We start from the raw sequence: 18,846 nt of genomic DNA, 5'->3' as shown, positions 1-18,846 counted from the left end.
TGATTCAAGGTCTAGAAAGTGTATTTGAAAGTATTTTCCAACACTGTATGCTCTTCTTTAACCCAAACCATTTCAAACTCTCAGCTTAATACATAAATAGCTCTTTATTTACAGTTACAGAAAATTCCATTCATATAAAAATAGCTCTGTACCTTTGTACAAATTAAATCTTACGAATGGATGAGAATTGTAGAGTGTCCAATGCATGAAAATGATGTGACGGAATGAACTTACTCTTAAAAGATAAAAGCTGTTTCACACAAGGCAGACGTTTGTTAGCATAGCAACAGACCTTCCCCAATCGGAATTCAAAGGTGTAATATTTAACAACAAAGATGCATCTTTAGTTGAAGTCGCTGAGTTACAGTCACCATTTGCTCCATAACACTTGTGTAGTGACATTCCTTCTGCCAGTGGTCTCCCTTTTAAAACGGGAGGAAAGTACAAAAATCCACTCCATCTGTGCTCGATAATAAGCCTCCTCAGTTGAAGTTGAATTTAAAGTTAAAGGGCCCAGAGCCAAAAGGATTGAAACCCTGGAAACCATGGAAACCTCCATGGAAGTTGTGATGATGGTGACCCTGCTGGCTCTCTGGGTCCATGGGGTCTTCACCATGGTCAAACTTGGTCCTCATGTCTGGAAAACATATCAATATGTCAGTACAGAGCAACTTTACGAGGAACTTGAGAAACAGAAGTTTTACTACGACTTAGAAATGACAGTTGCCTCAAAAATGGAGGGGGTTACTAATATTGAACCATAATGTTTAATAAATTCTAGTAGAATTCGTAAGAATCCTCAAACATTTGAGATCAACTGGTTAATACTGAATTTGATTAATTTATGCTGATAAGTAAGGGGATTACAACAATTACAAGCTTTCTTCTGTCTGGTTTGATTTTAGCAGTTAATGCAAAGATTAGGCAAAAATTGAGGCTCGCCAAACTAACTGTGGAAGATGTGCAACAGCAGAATTACGGCTATGTTGGATTTTTTTATTTTTATTTTTTTAACGTATAATGGCTTTGAAAGACTTTTCGGAACAAAACGTGCTGGAATTTTAAAAAAAAAAAGCGCCAACATAAGACACTCTGAAGGTACTTGGACAAAATAATAAGTAGTTGTTTACTGCAGCTCCTCGGAAAGCTGACATTTACTGTGAGTGGCACTAACAACTTTCCGCAGAGCACATACTTCACCTGGATCAGTGAGAACCTCTTTAGCCTGAGCGATGTCTATGAACTTCTTCTCCGCCTTCTTCTTCTCCTCTGGATCCTGGAAGTTGTCCGGGTGCCACTGTTGTGCCAGTTTCCTGTAGGCTTTGATAATCTCCTTTTTCTGGGCAGTTCTGTGACCGTGGGGAGAGCATTATCAGCACATTTGCTGCAGATAAGAACAGCTTCTTTTTCCTTATTTCGACATAAGCTGGACCTAAAAATACCCGTCCAAGTGTCAAAGTTACATGGAATAAACCATTACGTTATATAACCCAGAATGCCACTGTCGCTGTCAATTTGTATTCCATCTTGAATGATCAGTGCTGCTTTTGAAGTCGAGATTAATTATGTAATATTCAAGTGTAGTAGTGTTTTTTTTTTTTTTTTTTTTTAAATTGAGCAGTGATGTGTAAAACCACAACCTGAACTGCTTTCTGATTCAGTCCTTTAGATGTAGTTCCCCCTTGACTTCTCCCAGACAATTAAATATCCAGCTAAATTTCCATAATCTCGCGATGGGTGCCCACCTCTTCACTCCCAGGATCTTGTAATAATCCCTTTTCTGAGACTGTTTGAGAAGTCGCTGAGCTCTTTCCAGGCCTTCTTTGATCTGACGGTCATTCTCGCTGTGTTTTCCAGCAGTCTCGTAGTCCTTAATAGCTGGAAAATAAGAATGCAGGACAGAATGAGTATCGTGTGCTCATTCAAAGCCACTGATGGAAAGTTAAGCACAGCATATACAGACATACGTTGGAGACCTTGTTGTGCTAAGCACCTACCCGGCAATAGCCACTGTGAGCAAAGCACAGAACCCTTCCTCGTCACGGCATAATGTGAAGCATCAGAGCTTCCACTTTGATGATTAAACCCAGCAAAAGACACTAAGAATTCGCATGGATCAGCTAACAATAATTGCATTATTTTTCAATCTGTGCCTTAATAGCTTCAATTTAGCCGCTGCGACACCAGCATCGCTATGGGACAAGTCTATATCCAGTTTCCCGATTATCCCATGCCCTCCATTTTCAGATGTCTTTACTAATGCAATCAATCATGGAACAAGTATTTGCCAAAGTTTGGGGCTGAGTCTGGATGGATATGCAAATGATTTTGTTGCCATTGTGAATTTAACAGTAAAATAGACTCACTCAATGTCTGGTTTCTGCTTTTGTATGAAATACTAAGGGCTAAGAGCATCAGCGCAACAGTTTTATTAATGAATTCACTCTTTGCTGGTTATGTCACTCTGAAGCAGCTGTGTGAGTGACACGTGACAACAGCAGCCCTACAGATGGAAAGAATAAATTCTAATGCTGTGTGAATAGTGCAGATTTAAATGTATCTACTGGCCAAGAAAGTGATTTATTTCTATTTGAAGCATAATTCTAGTGGGAGCTGATCGATTCTGCAGCAGAACAAACGCTCATTCAAAAAGCTGAAAGGAACTGAGAATATTGTTGGCAGAATTATTGGTATTTTTCATGTGTCCATCACTGTAACAGAAATCATGCCATATGTGATATGACTTCACTCACGCCATAATCATGTCTCTGAAGATGCTTGATGCATAGCTTCGCTCCTGAAGTCAGCTACTTATTTGGTGAGACGAACTCCCCTTGGATCATGTTGCAGCTCCGGGCTGTTTGTGTGCACACGTTCAGGTGCTTTGAGGCTTGTTTACCCTGTGAGGTGTGCTGACGTGAACTGAACACCCATGTGCTCTGGCACTTTAAAAGCCCACATGAGGTCTGGCATTTTCACCCGCCAACGTGTTCATGCCATGTTAATGACAACATGCACAGACTCTGCTCAGCCAGCGTCTCCTGCAACTTTAGAGCTACTTTAAGGCTGACCTGTCTGGACTGATGGTGGGTTTAATTGGATGTGTGTGTGTGTGTGTTCTCTTTCTTCTTAAATATAACACGTTAGGGACTCATTTTGTCATCTAGAATAAAGGGTTTTTTTGTTGGTACACCATAGATGGGGACATTAGATGAAGTTATGGCTGTTTGCCAATTATAAGAACTGAACAAAAATTTGCATAAAGCTTTGTTATGATTCTCGCTCATCTAAACGGCTGCTGGACAGGGTGCCACGGATTTGTTCTGAACTTGGCAGAACAGCCTTCTCCTATTTTGTGCCCTGGTCCCAGAAAAACCTTCAGAACATGCGGCAGCCTAATGATTATGTCTCCGTGGAAGAGTTCAAAGCTCTGATCAAAAGATGTGGAACTGGAGAGTGTGGTTCAGGTTCTTGTCATATTCGATTTTGTAAATGTTTGTAACTTTATAATTGTGTCTTGGCCTTAATCTTAAAGGACTTCCTAGTTAAATAAAGGTCAAAAATAATATATATATATATATATATATATATATATATATATAAAAATAAAAAATCCATCTCTCTTTTCATTTATAGCTGCTTTCTTTCACTTCATGTGTGTCAACTTTTACATCAAACACTTCTCTGAGTTGTTAGCTGAGACAAAATTACCATAAAACATTACTGTCACACTAACCATAAGTGGATACAAATAAGCAGAAATGCTTTTCACCTTGCGTCTGCATGATAACTTTGTTTGACAAGGCATCATAAAATTTTACCCTGCACTGACAAAATGATTGTTTCAGATGCTGCAAAACTCATCTGTGCCAGTTTGGCAACTTGCTAAAATCGAAAGCGAATCAGAAAAATACAGGAGGTGTGTTGACAATTCAGCAGCACATTGTCCAAAGCAAGTAATCTGTGAGATTTTAATTCTGGAATTTGTGGATGAAACTACTTTTATTTGTGTTTTGCTTGTCTGTTTCACTTTTATTATACTATTAGAAATATCAAATTGCACATAAGATGTCTGATAATATCCCACCTCCAATATTATCGGACAAATATTGGCATAAAAATGTAATATTGGTCAATATCGTTATCATTTTTTTTCCCTATCACTAAAACTGATAAAAATAATGCCTTTCAAAATTGTACAGTATAGTTGCCACATTGTAATAGACTCACAGAGGGAGGGAGAGTGTGAAGTGTTGTTTGAGACAATTTAAAAAAAAAAAAATATATATATATATATATATATATATATATATATATGGCATTTTTTCCATGATTTAAGTTGAAGTAGTTTTCTTTGGAAAGCCTAGTTGCATTTGAGAATGTATCCAATGGGGCATCACAACAAAATTAGGCATGATGTGTTAATTCCACAACAGGAGATATGTGATGTTACCTAAAATTAGTTAAATAGCCCACATATATCCATATTGCTTGATATCGGAATCGGAAATTGAGAGTTGGACAATATCGCCATATCAGTTATTGGCAAAAGAGCCAATATCGGACATCTCTACACAAAAGAAAATACTGTTTTTTGCTCAAGTTGTGATGCTCTAGGGGTCTTAGATGTGTAACATGTGATTGATATTATGGCTGCTTCAAATTCAGCCAGGCATTTCTGTTTCATGCTGTTCCTTCTCCCCCCATTTCTGTCCTCATTGTCAAAACTTTAGAGATTTTGGCAACAACGCCAACAGGACGGAAGACAGACTTCCTGAGTCTTACAGCATTTTCATCAACAGCAGCTGTACTCTACGGTGTGACAGCTTTTCTTTTGAGCTGACTGCCTGTACAACCATCTGGAAGTGCCAGGTATGAGGTAGGAAGGTTTTTCATTTGCAATGAAGCGTGGTTACCAAGTCACTATTAGCAGCAGGGCCCTGAAAAATAATCACAGAAAATGTCTACGCTCATGTGCACCACACTGCTTGTTTACGAGTTATTACTTTATTTTTTCATTTTTACAGCGCACATGAATAGAAACTTCAGTTTCAGATGCTCCTTGTTACCACAGCATTGTGTATCTGCTAATATCTGCACTGATTCTACACTCTTTTATCCCTTAAAGCCACGAATGTCTAGAAATGATACATTCTCAACTTTCTGACAGGTTTTCTTGAGACAACTTTGGCCTGTTTCTCTGCATGATGCTTCTTCAAACATCCTTTTGATCCTATATTTGTGGTATTCATAAGATGTTTTATGACATTTTTGAGTTTGTTTAATGAATTGTATGCATTTTTCCCAGTGTTTGATTCTGTGGTACCAGACTAACCCTCATCATGATAAGTGTATGTTAAAAAGTTTCAAATTGTAATACACTGAGCAGCTAGAGCATCAATTTTCGAGCACCCACGGTTTGGATGTCGCATTGCTAGTCTGTATACAAACAAGTGGGATTGGTAGGACGGTTTGCTCATTTCGCGCTACATATTTTTATATTTCAGAGTATTACACATTAACTGGCAGTTAAAAACAAAAATGTAGGCAGGACTTGTGACAAAAATATTCATTGGTTGTTTGCACGGTGGCAGGAGAACATCAGGTGACAGGTAAAATGAAGAGTGGGAGACATACTATTCCTGGGGATTTCACCATCTGCCATCATTTCTGCAATTTGACAACAGACATTGGAGGGTCTTGTTTCAGCCGAACCCCCCTCTGCCAGCGAAGTCTTTAAGGAGACAGTAACTGCTGAGAGCATATGTGAGCACATTGTGGCACTACCATAGAAGACTTGCTTTATGTTTGGATAAACAAGAAATTGTGCATGCAGCTAGCAGTGCCGTGCAGGTCTAGATCTCACAGGAGACTTCTAACACTGTGCTCAACATCTGATACTATTTACGATGAACAGTTGATGATGCTTGTCTTTTTCTTGCTTAAAATGTGGCAGTTATGTGATTTAAACAACTTCGATATGAATCACTGCCTATTTAAACTCATCATCAAAAGGGATTTAGTGGTGAACATAAAGACTGTTAAATGAGAGAATTTAAATGGATGTGACCCCTTCTGGTTAGAACAAAGCATTTTTTAAACATTTAAATTAAACTATATTATTTTTGCAGGGTGCAACAGACATAAAATGATCAGATTTGAAATAGGATGCTTAAATGAGGCTTCATTGACGCTTGACAACTTTATTTCCATCTGTATTCTGTGTAGTCTTACAAGGACCCCTTGTGTTAGACTCCTGCCATGACACCACTTACAGTAGTATTGCCTCTAGTGGAGCAGGGTTAGAGTGTTGCCACTTTATTAGGTACACCTGGGTCAATATATAATTGTGGGACTTTTTGTAACATAGTTGACATTTTTGCTCTTTTTAGGACTAAAATCAACATGGCCGCCTATAACCAAACACCACATGGTATTTTTACAAAAAGATTCTTCTAAATATTATTTATACAATTGAGTAAAATTGAAATTGAAAGTTATTTATAAAGATATTGTAGTAAACCTGTTAACATGCGATATATCCACACTTGACTCACACACTACTTTATATTAAATAACTCAGAAAGCCTTGGAGTCTTGTCAGGCTTTTCTTCAGGAGGAAATGACATCATGTGGAGCAGATCATGTGATTTGGAATTAACACACTTCCTTGAGAGGTGTTTTTGTAATGGCTAACTTGGTTGAAAGTGATTTCTCAGACACAGATGGAATTTGTTATTTTCCGTATAAAACATGATATATTGCCAAAAAAGAAACATCTGTCATGATTATCTCAACAAGATCGTAATTGATATAAAAAATATTATTTGTTTTACTTTTAATAAAAATGTATGCAAGATATATCCTATGGACTTCAAAAGTCCCTCAGTCATGTATTGATCTACCTATTAAATGCAACACAATCCAATATAACAGCCCTGCAATGAAATCTAGCTTTACTTACACTGATGTTCAGTTTTGACTGACACTGTAAGAGAAGCATTACGATATTTTACTTTTCATTTGAGACTGTAGTATACAGTCGTGTTAAACTGGACTGTACTATAATAAGGTGTTTTTAATGTCTTTCCAACCCCATTCACATACATGAAAGGAAAAAAAGATCTGGTAGTGGTAAAAAAAAAAAACAAAACACCAGCATCTACAGCCAAAGTAATAGGCATACTGAGTAGTTGAATCACCAGCTCTCTGAAAGTCTTCATTATAAGCTTCATATGAGGCAGAGCTGCTACACAGGATGTCATTAACAGGTATAAGTGTGGAGTTTTACCAGAGTTAAATTGGAAAACACAAAGAGCTACTGTCCATCTGACAGGCTTACCTTCTTCATACTGCTCCTCTTGGACGTAGGCCTCAGCTCTGTTCTTCAGCACATTAACGTTCTCCGGGTCTGACTGGAGAACTTCGCTACAAACTTTAATAGCTCTGCTAGCCTGCTGGCCCTGGTCGTAACACAAAGGAAACATGATGGTCGGATACATTTTTTAATAAAAGCACAGAGTGACTTAATGCATCCCGTGGCAGCAGTCAAGGGTCTTACCTGTGCTAGCGCGTGGCACATTCTCTCCTTGGCAAGGAGCGTGAAGTGGTGCACATTGGGCTCAGTCTTCATCACTGCCTCGTATTTGCTCACTGCGTCTTCATATCTGGAAGAGCAGGAAGCATTGCAGTGTTTGAATGACATCGTGACACAGTGTCACACTGGAAAAACATGGATCACTGCATCCACAAACATCACACCGCTCTGTTATTTCCTCTGTTTGTTCTTGCCAATATGATATCTGGTGTATGTCAAATATGACGTGACATCCATTCACAGTAACATGGCACTGGCATGTGTGTTTGTAATACCAGAAAGTGGGAGTGCTTCAGAATAAGAAAGCAGTCACTCTGCTCTTGATGCCACCCCTAGTATTCAGACAAATAATTACACTAGTGTAATGCTTTACCTTGCCCCTTACCCAAACCACCACAACTAAATCCCTGATTTCAAGCACAACGCCATGTATTAACCCTCGAACAGCCCTTTGATAGAGGTTAAGTAAGTGAGGACTGGCCAAAAAGTTCTCACTTATCCAACATTTCTTCACTCCCAACATCTAAAACTCAAACTGATCCTCACAAAGACAGACATACACGTATACTAATACACACCTCTGCTCTTGGATGAGTTCTTCTGCAGACTGGATCTGCTTGTTGAGCTTCTTGACCTGTTTGTAATGGCTGAAACACTGCTTGTGATCAGGATCCAGCTTCAGGCACTCACGTACCTCACTGCAGATCACAGGAGAAGAGGAAGATGCTAAGGGTGAAAAGGGCTCATTTTCATTGTTACGTGATGTTTGTACTGTAATCCTAGCAGACATCGTGGGAAAACACAACTAGAATACCTTAAAAACACACAGCAGATTTGCAGTGAAAACACATTTGGTGAAGGACAAACTGGTGATTTCAACTGTGGAGTCATTTTTGAAGCTTAGAATTTGAACTGCAGTAAACAAATATCCAGTTGGTTTCGTAGTCATAATTAGAAAGTTAGCAACACAGGCAAGTAAGTTAAATACAAAATCAAAATGTTGGCTACTAAGGATCAGAAATTATTGTTTTAAGAGGTGGTATTTCAAGGCAACAAAAAAACAGATACAAAAAGAAACAGAAAATATTAAAAATGTTGTAGGTAAACATTTCTTAACCATGATTTTCACCAAAACTGAAGAACTTTAATACCTTGGTTATCACCTCAAAAATAATAATAAAGTTAAATTAAAATCAAGTTCACAAAGAAATACTTTTAGGAGCTCTTTACCACAGGACTATTGAATTTTATTTGCATATTCTGGTATTTTGTGCCTTCCTAAGAGCAACTCGCAGTATGATTATAAGGAATTCACTGACATGAATTAGAGATTTAAACGTACACTCTATTAAGTCAAATTACAAAAATAATTGATATGTAATATATTAGATATGTCATTTTGCCTTTTTCAATTCACTTAAGAATTAGCAGGTTTGCTCATAGAGACACACTCTTCAATCCTGGTACTTGTCACAATCCGATATTCTGAATTCTGCAAGTAGATCTTACTTGAGGGACATCTCATGGTCTCCAAGATTATAGTAGATGGTGCTGAGCTTGTAGAAAGCCTGGGTGTTGTCGCTCTTTAACTTGGATGCAGCTTTGAGGTCACTGATGGCCTTCCCCATCTCTCCCATTTGAATAAAACACTCTACTCGCATCTCCCGAGAGGTCACATCCCAAACGCAAGTCTGTAGCAGGTGGATAAAATCACTCACAGACTGCTCTATATACGCTCTGTAGTGGTGATAACTTGGACAAGGTCATACTTGCAGGCAACTTGGGTAATACTGACAAGGTACGTCTCTTACCTCAATGATAGTGTCAAGCTGGGCAGCAGCTGTCATATAATCCTTGCTGTTGAAGCTGCTGCGTGACTGAGCCACCAGCCGCTGAATTTCATCCGACTTTGTCAGCTGGCTCTGGGCGTCCTTCTCTTCTTTGTCACTGGGGTTGGACTTCAGCTGGAAGATTTCAAGCACAGGTTTTACATCAAGCACTCAAAGTTATGATTAAAGAAGGCTACCTGGAGAAGAGGTAGAGAAAAAATAACAAGGTTGAAGGAAGGACAGAACATGGAATATGAAATGTAGATAGTAGGTTTGAAACGCTGAGAGCTTAAAAAAATTAATTCAGTCTGTATTCCCATATGAGCTCTTATAATTCTGAAAAGCTTTCTGTGCCAACTTCTGCCTCCTGAAAAGCGTACCTATCACAGCGGTGCTTGCCATTCCCTAAAGCTATTGTATTATAATCATCCTCATCATAGAGGTCATCACATTCACGAGAGCAATCTCACCTAATGACATACCGCTTATAAACAGACCTAGCTAGTCTACAAGGGTTTGCTGCTAGCTCAGCTCAGGGAGGAGTGTAATGCATAAATGTCATGCATTACGTTAGGTCAATGCTGTGGACTGCTGAAGCAGCAGGACAGCGTACAACCCTGGCCACATCCCATGTTGCCCACATAAAACTGCAGATGCCAAGATGCCTACTGACCTCCAGAAGGAAAGTAGCTGCTTGAATGCATCTCAAAAGACTTTCTACGTCTTAGACAGTCCTTAAAAGTGAGCGTTTCACTGCTATTTAAAAGCACTAATCAAACGGTTTAGCAGTCTGTAACACATTCCACTCTTCCAGATTAACCACCTGGGGTTTCAAATACAGGACTAATCACTGAGCTGCAACGTAGGCAGAATCAAGTCAAAAAATTACACATTTTCTTTGTGTTACATTTTCTTCCTCACTGCCATTATCCTTATACACAGCTGAGCCATTCCTCCACACCTGTACAATATACCAATGTATATGTACATTACTTTTTGCACTAAGAACAGCATTCTCTGCCATTTGACTCTATTATCACTCCAGAAATTATCATTTTGCACTACTGTGTTTATATATTCCTTTCTAGCTTTGTAAATATCTGTGTATATATTGTGTTATATTCATTTTTATTACTATTATTTTTATCTTTTCTTCTTTCTATAGTTTTTTATTATTCTCTTTCCTTAGTCCTAGAGTGACACCAACAGCTGAAACTAAATTCCTTGTATGTTGTGTACATACTTGGCCATTAAAGCTGATTCTGATCAAAACAAGCCCATGAGCTGCAGCACAGACATATGCCTTTACACATTGTGACACTATGTGACATGTGCACTGAGATCTAAGAGTCATTTGCAGATATAACACAGGCATTTTGATCTTCTGGGGCTGGTATGAAACCTCTGTGTAAAATAGTAATTCTAATGGAAAATGCATTAGTGGCTTTGAGTCTGAATCCTTATGGAGCACGTAAAAATAATGCTTGAAGGTCCCAGTGAGAGTTAACTGCCTTTCCTTATCTAGATCATGTAAGTGGTTATGGATGGATGGTTTTCCTGTTCTCTGAGGTCTTATGGAGCATTGTGTTTTGTTAAATCCATTTGTCCTGTTAATTACAAGGCCTCACTTTACATTTCTTCGCTCTTTGCGAAAGAAAACAAAGTTTCATTCGGGGACAAATGTTTCTCAAATGCCTTTTCCATGTTGATGACTAAAAAAAAACAAATGGGCACAATACACGGAAAAACATAAATATGCTAAACAACAATTAAGCTTTCAACTCAAATGATTTTCTTTATTTAAAATCACATTGATCACTCCTTATGCTTTAGTTTTATGACTACACTGGCCTACAAATGAACACTGACACCTCCTGGTGAACCCTGAATCTCTCATAAAGGTCTGCTCCGACTTAGTCTTGTTGCTGTAGTTTAATTTAACTGGATATTACTATACTTACCACCTTCTTGAAGTCACTCTCTGCTTCATCCAGCTTTCCCTGCTTTAAAAGAAGATTTCCTCTCTGAAGCCGAGCCTGTTGAGAAAGAGAGCGAGTTGAGAAGTGGTTTTGCATGATTGCAAATACAAACTTATCAACACAGCTGACAGCACTGACCGTTTTCCCAGCACAGTTGTGCCTGCAGCTGAGACGAACTAGAAAAGCATGCATACGCATATATATTTGTGTAGATGCATTTCTTGTGCAATTCTAAGCTACAGTCAGCAGTATGACATGCTGCAATAAATCATTTTAGATCAACTGTAAGAACAGCAACTCACAGATGTGAAATCTGGTTTGAGTTCAATGACTCTGCTTAAATCCGGCAGCGCAGACTTTGACTTTCCCATAGCCAGAAACACTGTAGCTCTCCTGTAGTATGCCATGTAGTTCTTTGGATCTCCATCTGACAGAATAACAGAGTAAATATAACCACGCAGGGCTTAATCTATGGTTCCTTGTGTTAAAACTCAGGTAAACACTTTATTTTGTGTCTGTTACTCACCCACAGCAGCGTGGAAATGAGAAAGTGCATCAGCTAGCTGTCCAGCAGCAAGGAGCTTCTTCCCCATTTCCATGTGATTGTCTACACTCCCATCCTTACCACAGTTCACCCCTGAAAAAAACACACAATACAGACATATTCCAGCACTGCCATGAACACATTATCACAAACTGCTGCTGTTTTAAAGTTGTTTACGTTAACCAAACAGGAGAAGGCAGCAGGTAAATCACGTCAGAAACGTCAACAGAGATGAGTTTGACATGTAGCTAACATTACACGTACGTAAGTTAACTTTGGGTTAGTTTACATCAAAGACAACAACTAGCTAACATAACCAACGAAGCAGTTACTTTTTAATGACATGCAGACTCAAACAAACACTTAAGCTACTTTAAATAACAGGTTAAACCAATAAAAGTTTGCTTCGATGATTGATTAGCTAGCTTAGCCAACACTACTAGCGATTTAGCAAGCTAACGTTGTGTCACTGACATTAGAGATACAATGTCAGTTTATGCATAACAGGTTGTCTGAACTATGGTCAAAGTTCAGCTTAACAGCAACGTCGACTAGCCACTTAGTAGCTCTCATTAGTTTCAATAGTAACGAACAGCTAGTCAACTTCTTACCTTCATATCTCATATCAATCAAAACAAGAACGTATGGGATGTAAGTCAGGATTTTGTGAGCTACATGGTCAATGGAAACCATGGTTGAACTTGGATCTGACAGCTCCTCTCTCGTTGTGTCCCACAGACGCCGGCTGAGGTGGTTTTAACTCGTGTTTCGCTTCTTTCTCCACCGTCCCATGTGTCGGCTGCTGCTCTGCATTGCTCGTCCAGATCCGAGCCCCAGCGGAGCGACGGACCCAACCGACCGGTCGTGTGTGGCTGTGATTGGCTGGATCGTTTGGGAAGCTCCGCCCACATGTGCTGGATCAACGGAGAGCAGCCACGGCAGCACAACAGGCCGCGTGTGCGCGCAAGTGTGTGTGCGCGCACTCGTAGTACTTATCTTGTCGGGGTAAAATATAATGTCACCTCAGCTTGTGAGGTCAGACACTAAATTTCCACACTGTAAATCATTAAATATGTCTATGGAGACTTGATTTAACCCCTTAACCCTCGTGTTGTCCTGTGGGTCAAAATTGACTTGTTTTAAAGTTTGAAAATGTGGGGGGAAAATATATTTTCACAGTGAAACTTCTAATGTCCACATTTTCAACATTTTTGGGAAATCTTTGAACATTTTTCTGTGGAAAAAAAGAAATTTTAAAAATGTTTCTTAAGAACATTCACACAACAAAAAATGGATTTTGGTTGATTTTTTTTGTGAATGTTCTTAAAGAAAATGGAAGTTTTACTGGTATATATGTAATCATTTTAGATATTTTTAGGATTTTTTGAAAGATTTTTACTCATTTTTTGAAAATATTCGCAATAATTTTCTTTCCAAATTTGGGAGGTTTTTATTTTTTTTTTTAAAAAATACAAAACTTTTAAGGGCAACTTTTAAAGAATTATTGGAATTTTCTTCCTGAAGGTCTTGTAAATTTTCAGAAATTTGGGGAGTATTTTTTTACTTTCTTTTTTGGCAAGATATCAAATTTTATATGAAAAATAACAAATAGTATCTGTGTCCGAGAAATCACTTTCAACTAAGTTAGCCATTACAAAAACACCTCTCAAGGAAGTGTGTTAATTCCAGATCACATGACCTGCTCCACGTGATGTCACTTCCTCCTGAAGAAAAGACTGGCAAGACTCCAAGGCTTTCTGACTTATTTAATAGAAAGTAGTGTGTGAGTCAAGTGTGGATTCATGGCATGTCAACAGGTTTACTACAATATCTTTATAAATAACTTTCAATTTCATTTTTACTCAACTGTATATATAGTAGTTCAAAGAATCTTTCTCTCGAAATGCCATGTTGCGTTTGGTTATAGGTGGCCATGTTGATTTTAGGCCTGAAAACAGCAAAAAATGTCAACTATGATACCTGTCAACTATGTTACAAAAAGTCCCGCAGTTATATTTTGACCCACAGGATATTTTAACACATCACAGTTGGAAATTCAAGCAGTTATGAAAAGCAGTTTGAAACTGTCATGCTAATTACAGTTAAAAATGGTTGAATTCCATTTAGGTTTATTGGGTTCAGGATCCTTGTATTGATCGTGTTATTGTTTGTTACCTTAGATGGCAAGTGCAAATAAGGACAGCCTGCTACAAAGACAAATGTTAAAACTCAAAGTTGGACATGATATGAAATTACTCTAAAAAATAAAGCCACCCGGTATTTTTTCATAGAAGACAAAAACACAAGAAACATTCTCCTCCACCGTTGCCGATAAGTCACACATATGCATTAGTAGTTGTTGTCCTGGTGGTGTCGGTGATGGCAGAGACGGTGCTCGCTCTGCTGTCACTGGTGGCCCTCGATTTTCTGCTCCCGCTAATCTCTGTGCGACTCAGAGACGCCACGCTCTTTTTTGTTGGAACGGCTGTGTAGACATCAGGGAACGGGTAGGGAGGATATCTCTTTGAGCTGTGAGGTTTCAATTCAAGAAATGTACAGTTAGTTTTTTCTGTAGGTAGAGGAGGACAAATGTTAGAATTACTGGAGAAAAAAAAATGATACAGCTGCAACATTTTACCTCGAGTGACACCCTTCTCTCCCTGCAAAGATACTGTAAATAAGGCCTCCGACAACAAGTAAGGTAGAGCCTCCCCAGCCGATAAAAACACCAACACCTATTTCAAATCTGGCAACAAATACAAAAATAATTCAGGAAAGTGCAGTTCTTCCCTCACAGAATGATGATTTGGAAGCAGATGCCATAAAAATGCAAATTTATTGTATACTTCATACTTACTTCTGTTCTTTGTAGGTAGGATCTTGAAATTCTGATCTGATTTTGTTTCCATAATAGGAGAAAGCAACCATAGAGCACATGCCTGAAACGATGCGCACACATTTATTGAAAGGTTATTCATACGTTCTATTGCAATGGGATTCCTTTCAAAGAACTCCCAGTCTTACCTCCTATAAGGTAGTTCATCCCTCCAGCAAAGGTAACTCTAGCATTAGCTAATTCTGTCCCTCCGATCTTAGTGCACTTCATCCCCACTAAGACCAGAATTGATCCAAAGAAAGACAGGATGATACAGATGATGATGAGAGCTCGGCACATGTGAATATCCCCTGTTGAAAAGCAGCAAAAACAATGTACAGCAAACACTGAAAGATGCAGGTTCAACATTGAATATGCTATTTGCTGAATTGGGGTTTACTTACAGCTGAGTGCAAGCATTGATGGAATCCCCTTGCAGTCAGATACTCCAGTTGAATCAGATATACAATCCTTCCACAGGTTGGAGAAGTAGTTGGACGTCGTCAGGACTATACTGTCTACTTCAGACCAGGTCCAGATCTCCGTCGGCATCGTGGAACAGACGAGGATCCATCCGGACACACAGACCGCGAAGCAGCCGATCTCCATGTACATCACCACAGTCCTGTAACCCATGTTTGCCTTGAGGTTCAACCGTAGAAGTGACAAATCCCGGCTCTTCAACACAAACTGTAGGACTCCAGAGTTTCCGTCCTCCTCAGCTGCTGAATGCAGATGGTAAACCACACACAGACACACACATAGAGGACACACTCGGTTTGTGTACATCATCACATGTTTTGCCTTGGACCAGGTTTCATGTGTTTTGTAAAGGTCACTTTGGTTTGTGTGTTTGTTGTTGGTATCCAGGAGTCTGCCAGGATTCATCTTTGTGTACTATTTAGCTCTTACTTCATGTGTTGCTCTAAAGTCAAACGTGATCTAACTGGAAGGAGGCTCATTATGATTTTAAATAGTTTTCAATGCAGCTAATTTTTTCCATACTGTGATGATTTTCACAGACGAAAAATGGATATGTTCTTGGGTTAAAGGTGTAAATTCAACACATAATGGTGCTAAATAAAGTTGATTATGCAATTAAATAGTTCTTCATATTCACAGACAAACAGAGAAAGACACAATAATATCATTGAAAGGTACAAAGCTTTAATAATTATATATCAACTAGTAAGTCATCATCAGAAAGATTTCAGTGACATTCTAACTATAATACATGCTTTGGTTAAATCAGAGCAAAATTAACATATGAAGAGTAAACACAAGACATTACATTTTATATGGGATATTTACAAAAAAAATCACAAAACAAAAAAACCAAGCTGAGATATGATTAGTTTTGGAGATGCTAAATCCATTGCAAAAGGGAGGTTTGAGCGACTACACAAATGCATCTCTTTCAGATGTTTTTGTTGGCGTTGTCTGAGAGAGCCTGGAGATCTTGGAGTTGCTGGATCGTCCCGAGCCGTAATAAGTTCCATACTGCCCGGAGCGTCCGTAGTATCCAGCGTACAGGGTTCTTCCTCTGGAGAAAGGGGCCATGTATGTGCGTCCTCCATAGACTTCCACCACTTTGCTGTAAAACATTAACGAATTAATGATGTTGCATGACCTCACTCGGTGCAGAAATAAAGGAGAAGATGAATGATTTAGATACCTTTCAGGGCAGATTACGTTGCAGACTGTAACAGCATAAAACACAGCCCCCAACAGGATGAAAAAGCTTCCAACCAATCCTAGAAATATGGGAGGTCCTAAATCATACCTGGAACATGTTAAAGTGGAAGAAAAAGTTCATGATACAATTTAAATACAGTCCACAGATACCATTTTGTTCTGAGAAATTTATGGAAAACATTTGTACGGTTTAAACTAAATGGTGATACAGATCAGAGCAATAATTTGTACCGTAAAACTCCTGCTGGTACACTGGGAGCAAAGGAGGTTCTGGCAATCCTGTTGATGTATAAGCAGTAGGCAGCAATATCTGACACGCCTGTGTAGAGGTTTCATTGAAACCAAGAAATAAATGAGGGCAAAACAGTTCTGTCGTCAACAGAGACAAACGTGCTTTGAGTTCTGTACTCACCACCAGCAAAATGAAACGCTGCTCCACTAAGGAGCATTTTGTCCTTGGTTTTATCTGCTCCACCAATATATGTACACTCCATCCCAAGAAAGCAAAGTATTGCAGCGAAAAATCCAAGCGTTAACCCGCACATCAGCAATCCCCTCACTCCCTGGACGTAAGCTGGGTAACAAAACGAGATATTAACATGTTAATGGGATAATTAATGCAAGCAAAACAGTTTCCAGGGTTAAATTTCTTTCAGACTGAAAAAATAAATTGATAGAGGAAATGTGAATGTGTTTTCAAATCAATGCAGTCCTGCTAAACAGCTCTGTAGTGAATCTTTGCACAGACTGTCATAGTTACTTCAGTGTTTTTATGATACTGTGAGCAAGATTTTGAATTAGCGCTACTGTTATCTTTCCGGCTTTTTAGACAAACTACATACATTTTACAGACAAACAATAGCATGTAAAGTATATCTATGTATTAAAAAAGAGACGGTTGAAAGGTACAACACCTTGACATTATGTATGCCATTTTCTTGAGATTGTAAGTTGGTATTTATCAGTCAGTCCAGGATATCTTTTGCACAAATGAAACCTTGTGCCAATTTATTTAAAATACACACTGTATAGATATCTAATGGGATCACATTATCAGGTGCTCATTTTGCTGTGTCCCCTCACTTTATTGGTACATCCACCTTAAAAATGAGTTTTTTGTCTGAATAGCAGCAACTGTAGTCACAAGTGACATGAATGACTTAATGCTATATGCTAAAACACAGACTAACACACTGAAAAAGAATCATAAAGACAATTAACTGACATACTAATGCCCTTTATATAGCAGTATACACAAAGTTAAGTGATATAAGCAACCAAAAGCTACAGGTCAGACCAGGCCAAGAGAAACTGTTAGTCTAAGTGTAAAACAAGTGTAGTTTAGTGTTAGTTAAACATTGGTATTTCTAGCACAAAAAATGCACTGTTTATTTATCCAGATGTTACACAATCCCTCCTCAAGCACTGGTGCAAACTTAGAGACTAACATGGCCTGTATTACATTATATTATCTGGTATATAAAGGTTATTGTCGAGATATATATACAACATACGGGTGACACTCCAGAGTACTGGGAAGTCTCTGCAGTTGGTGACAGCTGTGGAATCAGTGAAACAGTCCTTCCAAAGGTTGGACCAGTACCAGGCCACCTTGATGATGAAGGATCCTCCTTGTCCTCCCAGCTGGGTGATCCTCCAGTAGTCCATTGCCATGGTGCACAGCACAAACGTCCATCCCAATGTTGAGATCAAGAAGCCAAATACTTGGATGAGACGTTTCTTCATTGTAGAAATCACAAAAGTTACTATTGCAGTGTGCTGTGTTGAGTTAAAAAAAAAACCAACAGGCAGCTCACACTTTTAGCCACTGGTGAGCACAACTCTACTGGATCTTTGGTTTCATGGCAAAGGGTGGAGAGGGTGACGGTGTGTCTGTGCCATGTGCCTTGAGCGTTGATGAGGGCTCTTGAGCGCTGAATTAGATGTTTACTGTAAACTTTCTGGAGTGTGCCTCCTGCTTCACTTTTCCCACCTGTCCACTTAGCCACACTTTTCACTTCCACTAGTACACAGCAAAAATACATTTAAAATATATTTACAAAAACAAATTCTGTCTAATCATCTTGCAAAACGCGAAACAGAATCACCTGCAACTTACTTTAATTCATTTGAACTAGTATGAACTCTTGCAATCCTGTACACTAAGAAAAGCGTGACTGCTGCTACGCATTTTGTTACGTTTACATGATGTTCTTCTAGTTTGCACATTACAAAAGTAGTTAATGGTTATGTCATGTTGAACAAGATAAAATGAGCTCCTGACACAGTTTTAAATGTTGTCATTACAGATTAACAACACGCACGGG

The 18,846-nt window shown here is 38.8% G+C and overlaps 3 protein-coding genes across 3 annotated transcripts; all 3 read right to left on the bottom strand.

The window, feature by feature from the left end:
* Positions 1-85: 85 nt before the first annotated feature.
* On the bottom strand, positions 86-12,780 carry dnajc3a (DnaJ (Hsp40) homolog, subfamily C, member 3a). Its single transcript, XM_023272425.3, has 12 exons — positions 12,561-12,780; positions 11,932-12,042; positions 11,708-11,832; positions 11,388-11,462; positions 9,409-9,561; positions 9,107-9,288; positions 8,176-8,295; positions 7,562-7,667; positions 7,343-7,463; positions 1,746-1,878; positions 1,201-1,349; positions 86-637 (listed from the first exon to the last, which is right to left on the bottom strand). Exons 1-12 carry the CDS (start codon positions 12,640-12,642, stop codon positions 483-485), a joined length of 1,512 nt encoding a protein of 503 aa, XP_023128193.2. The 5' UTR covers positions 12,643-12,780; the 3' UTR covers positions 86-482.
* Positions 12,781-13,700: 920 nt separating this feature from the next.
* Positions 13,701-15,574, bottom strand: LOC111569962 (claudin-10-like). The gene is made up of 5 exons (XM_023272437.3): positions 15,229-15,574; positions 14,974-15,135; positions 14,807-14,888; positions 14,588-14,695; positions 13,701-14,478 (listed from the first exon to the last, which is right to left on the bottom strand). The coding sequence occupies exons 1-5, from the start codon at positions 15,458-15,460 to the stop codon at positions 14,286-14,288; spliced, it is 777 nt and encodes a 258-aa protein (XP_023128205.2). The 5' UTR covers positions 15,461-15,574; the 3' UTR covers positions 13,701-14,285.
* A 395-nt stretch (positions 15,575-15,969) lies between these two features.
* LOC111569967 (claudin-10) lies at positions 15,970-18,732 on the bottom strand. Its single transcript, XM_023272443.3, has 5 exons — positions 18,034-18,732; positions 16,932-17,093; positions 16,751-16,838; positions 16,500-16,607; positions 15,970-16,418 (listed from the first exon to the last, which is right to left on the bottom strand). The coding sequence occupies exons 1-5, from the start codon at positions 18,263-18,265 to the stop codon at positions 16,223-16,225; spliced, it is 786 nt and encodes a 261-aa protein (XP_023128211.1). The 5' UTR covers positions 18,266-18,732; the 3' UTR covers positions 15,970-16,222.
* Between the last annotated feature and the right edge of the window lie 114 nt (positions 18,733-18,846).

This window comes from Amphiprion ocellaris, chromosome 11, assembly GCF_022539595.1.
Source record: "Amphiprion ocellaris isolate individual 3 ecotype Okinawa chromosome 11, ASM2253959v1, whole genome shotgun sequence".
Taxonomy (NCBI): Eukaryota; Metazoa; Chordata; class Actinopteri; family Pomacentridae; genus Amphiprion; species Amphiprion ocellaris.
The sequence above is the reverse complement of the archived record's forward strand: the minus strand, read 5'-3'. Positions and strand labels throughout refer to the sequence as shown.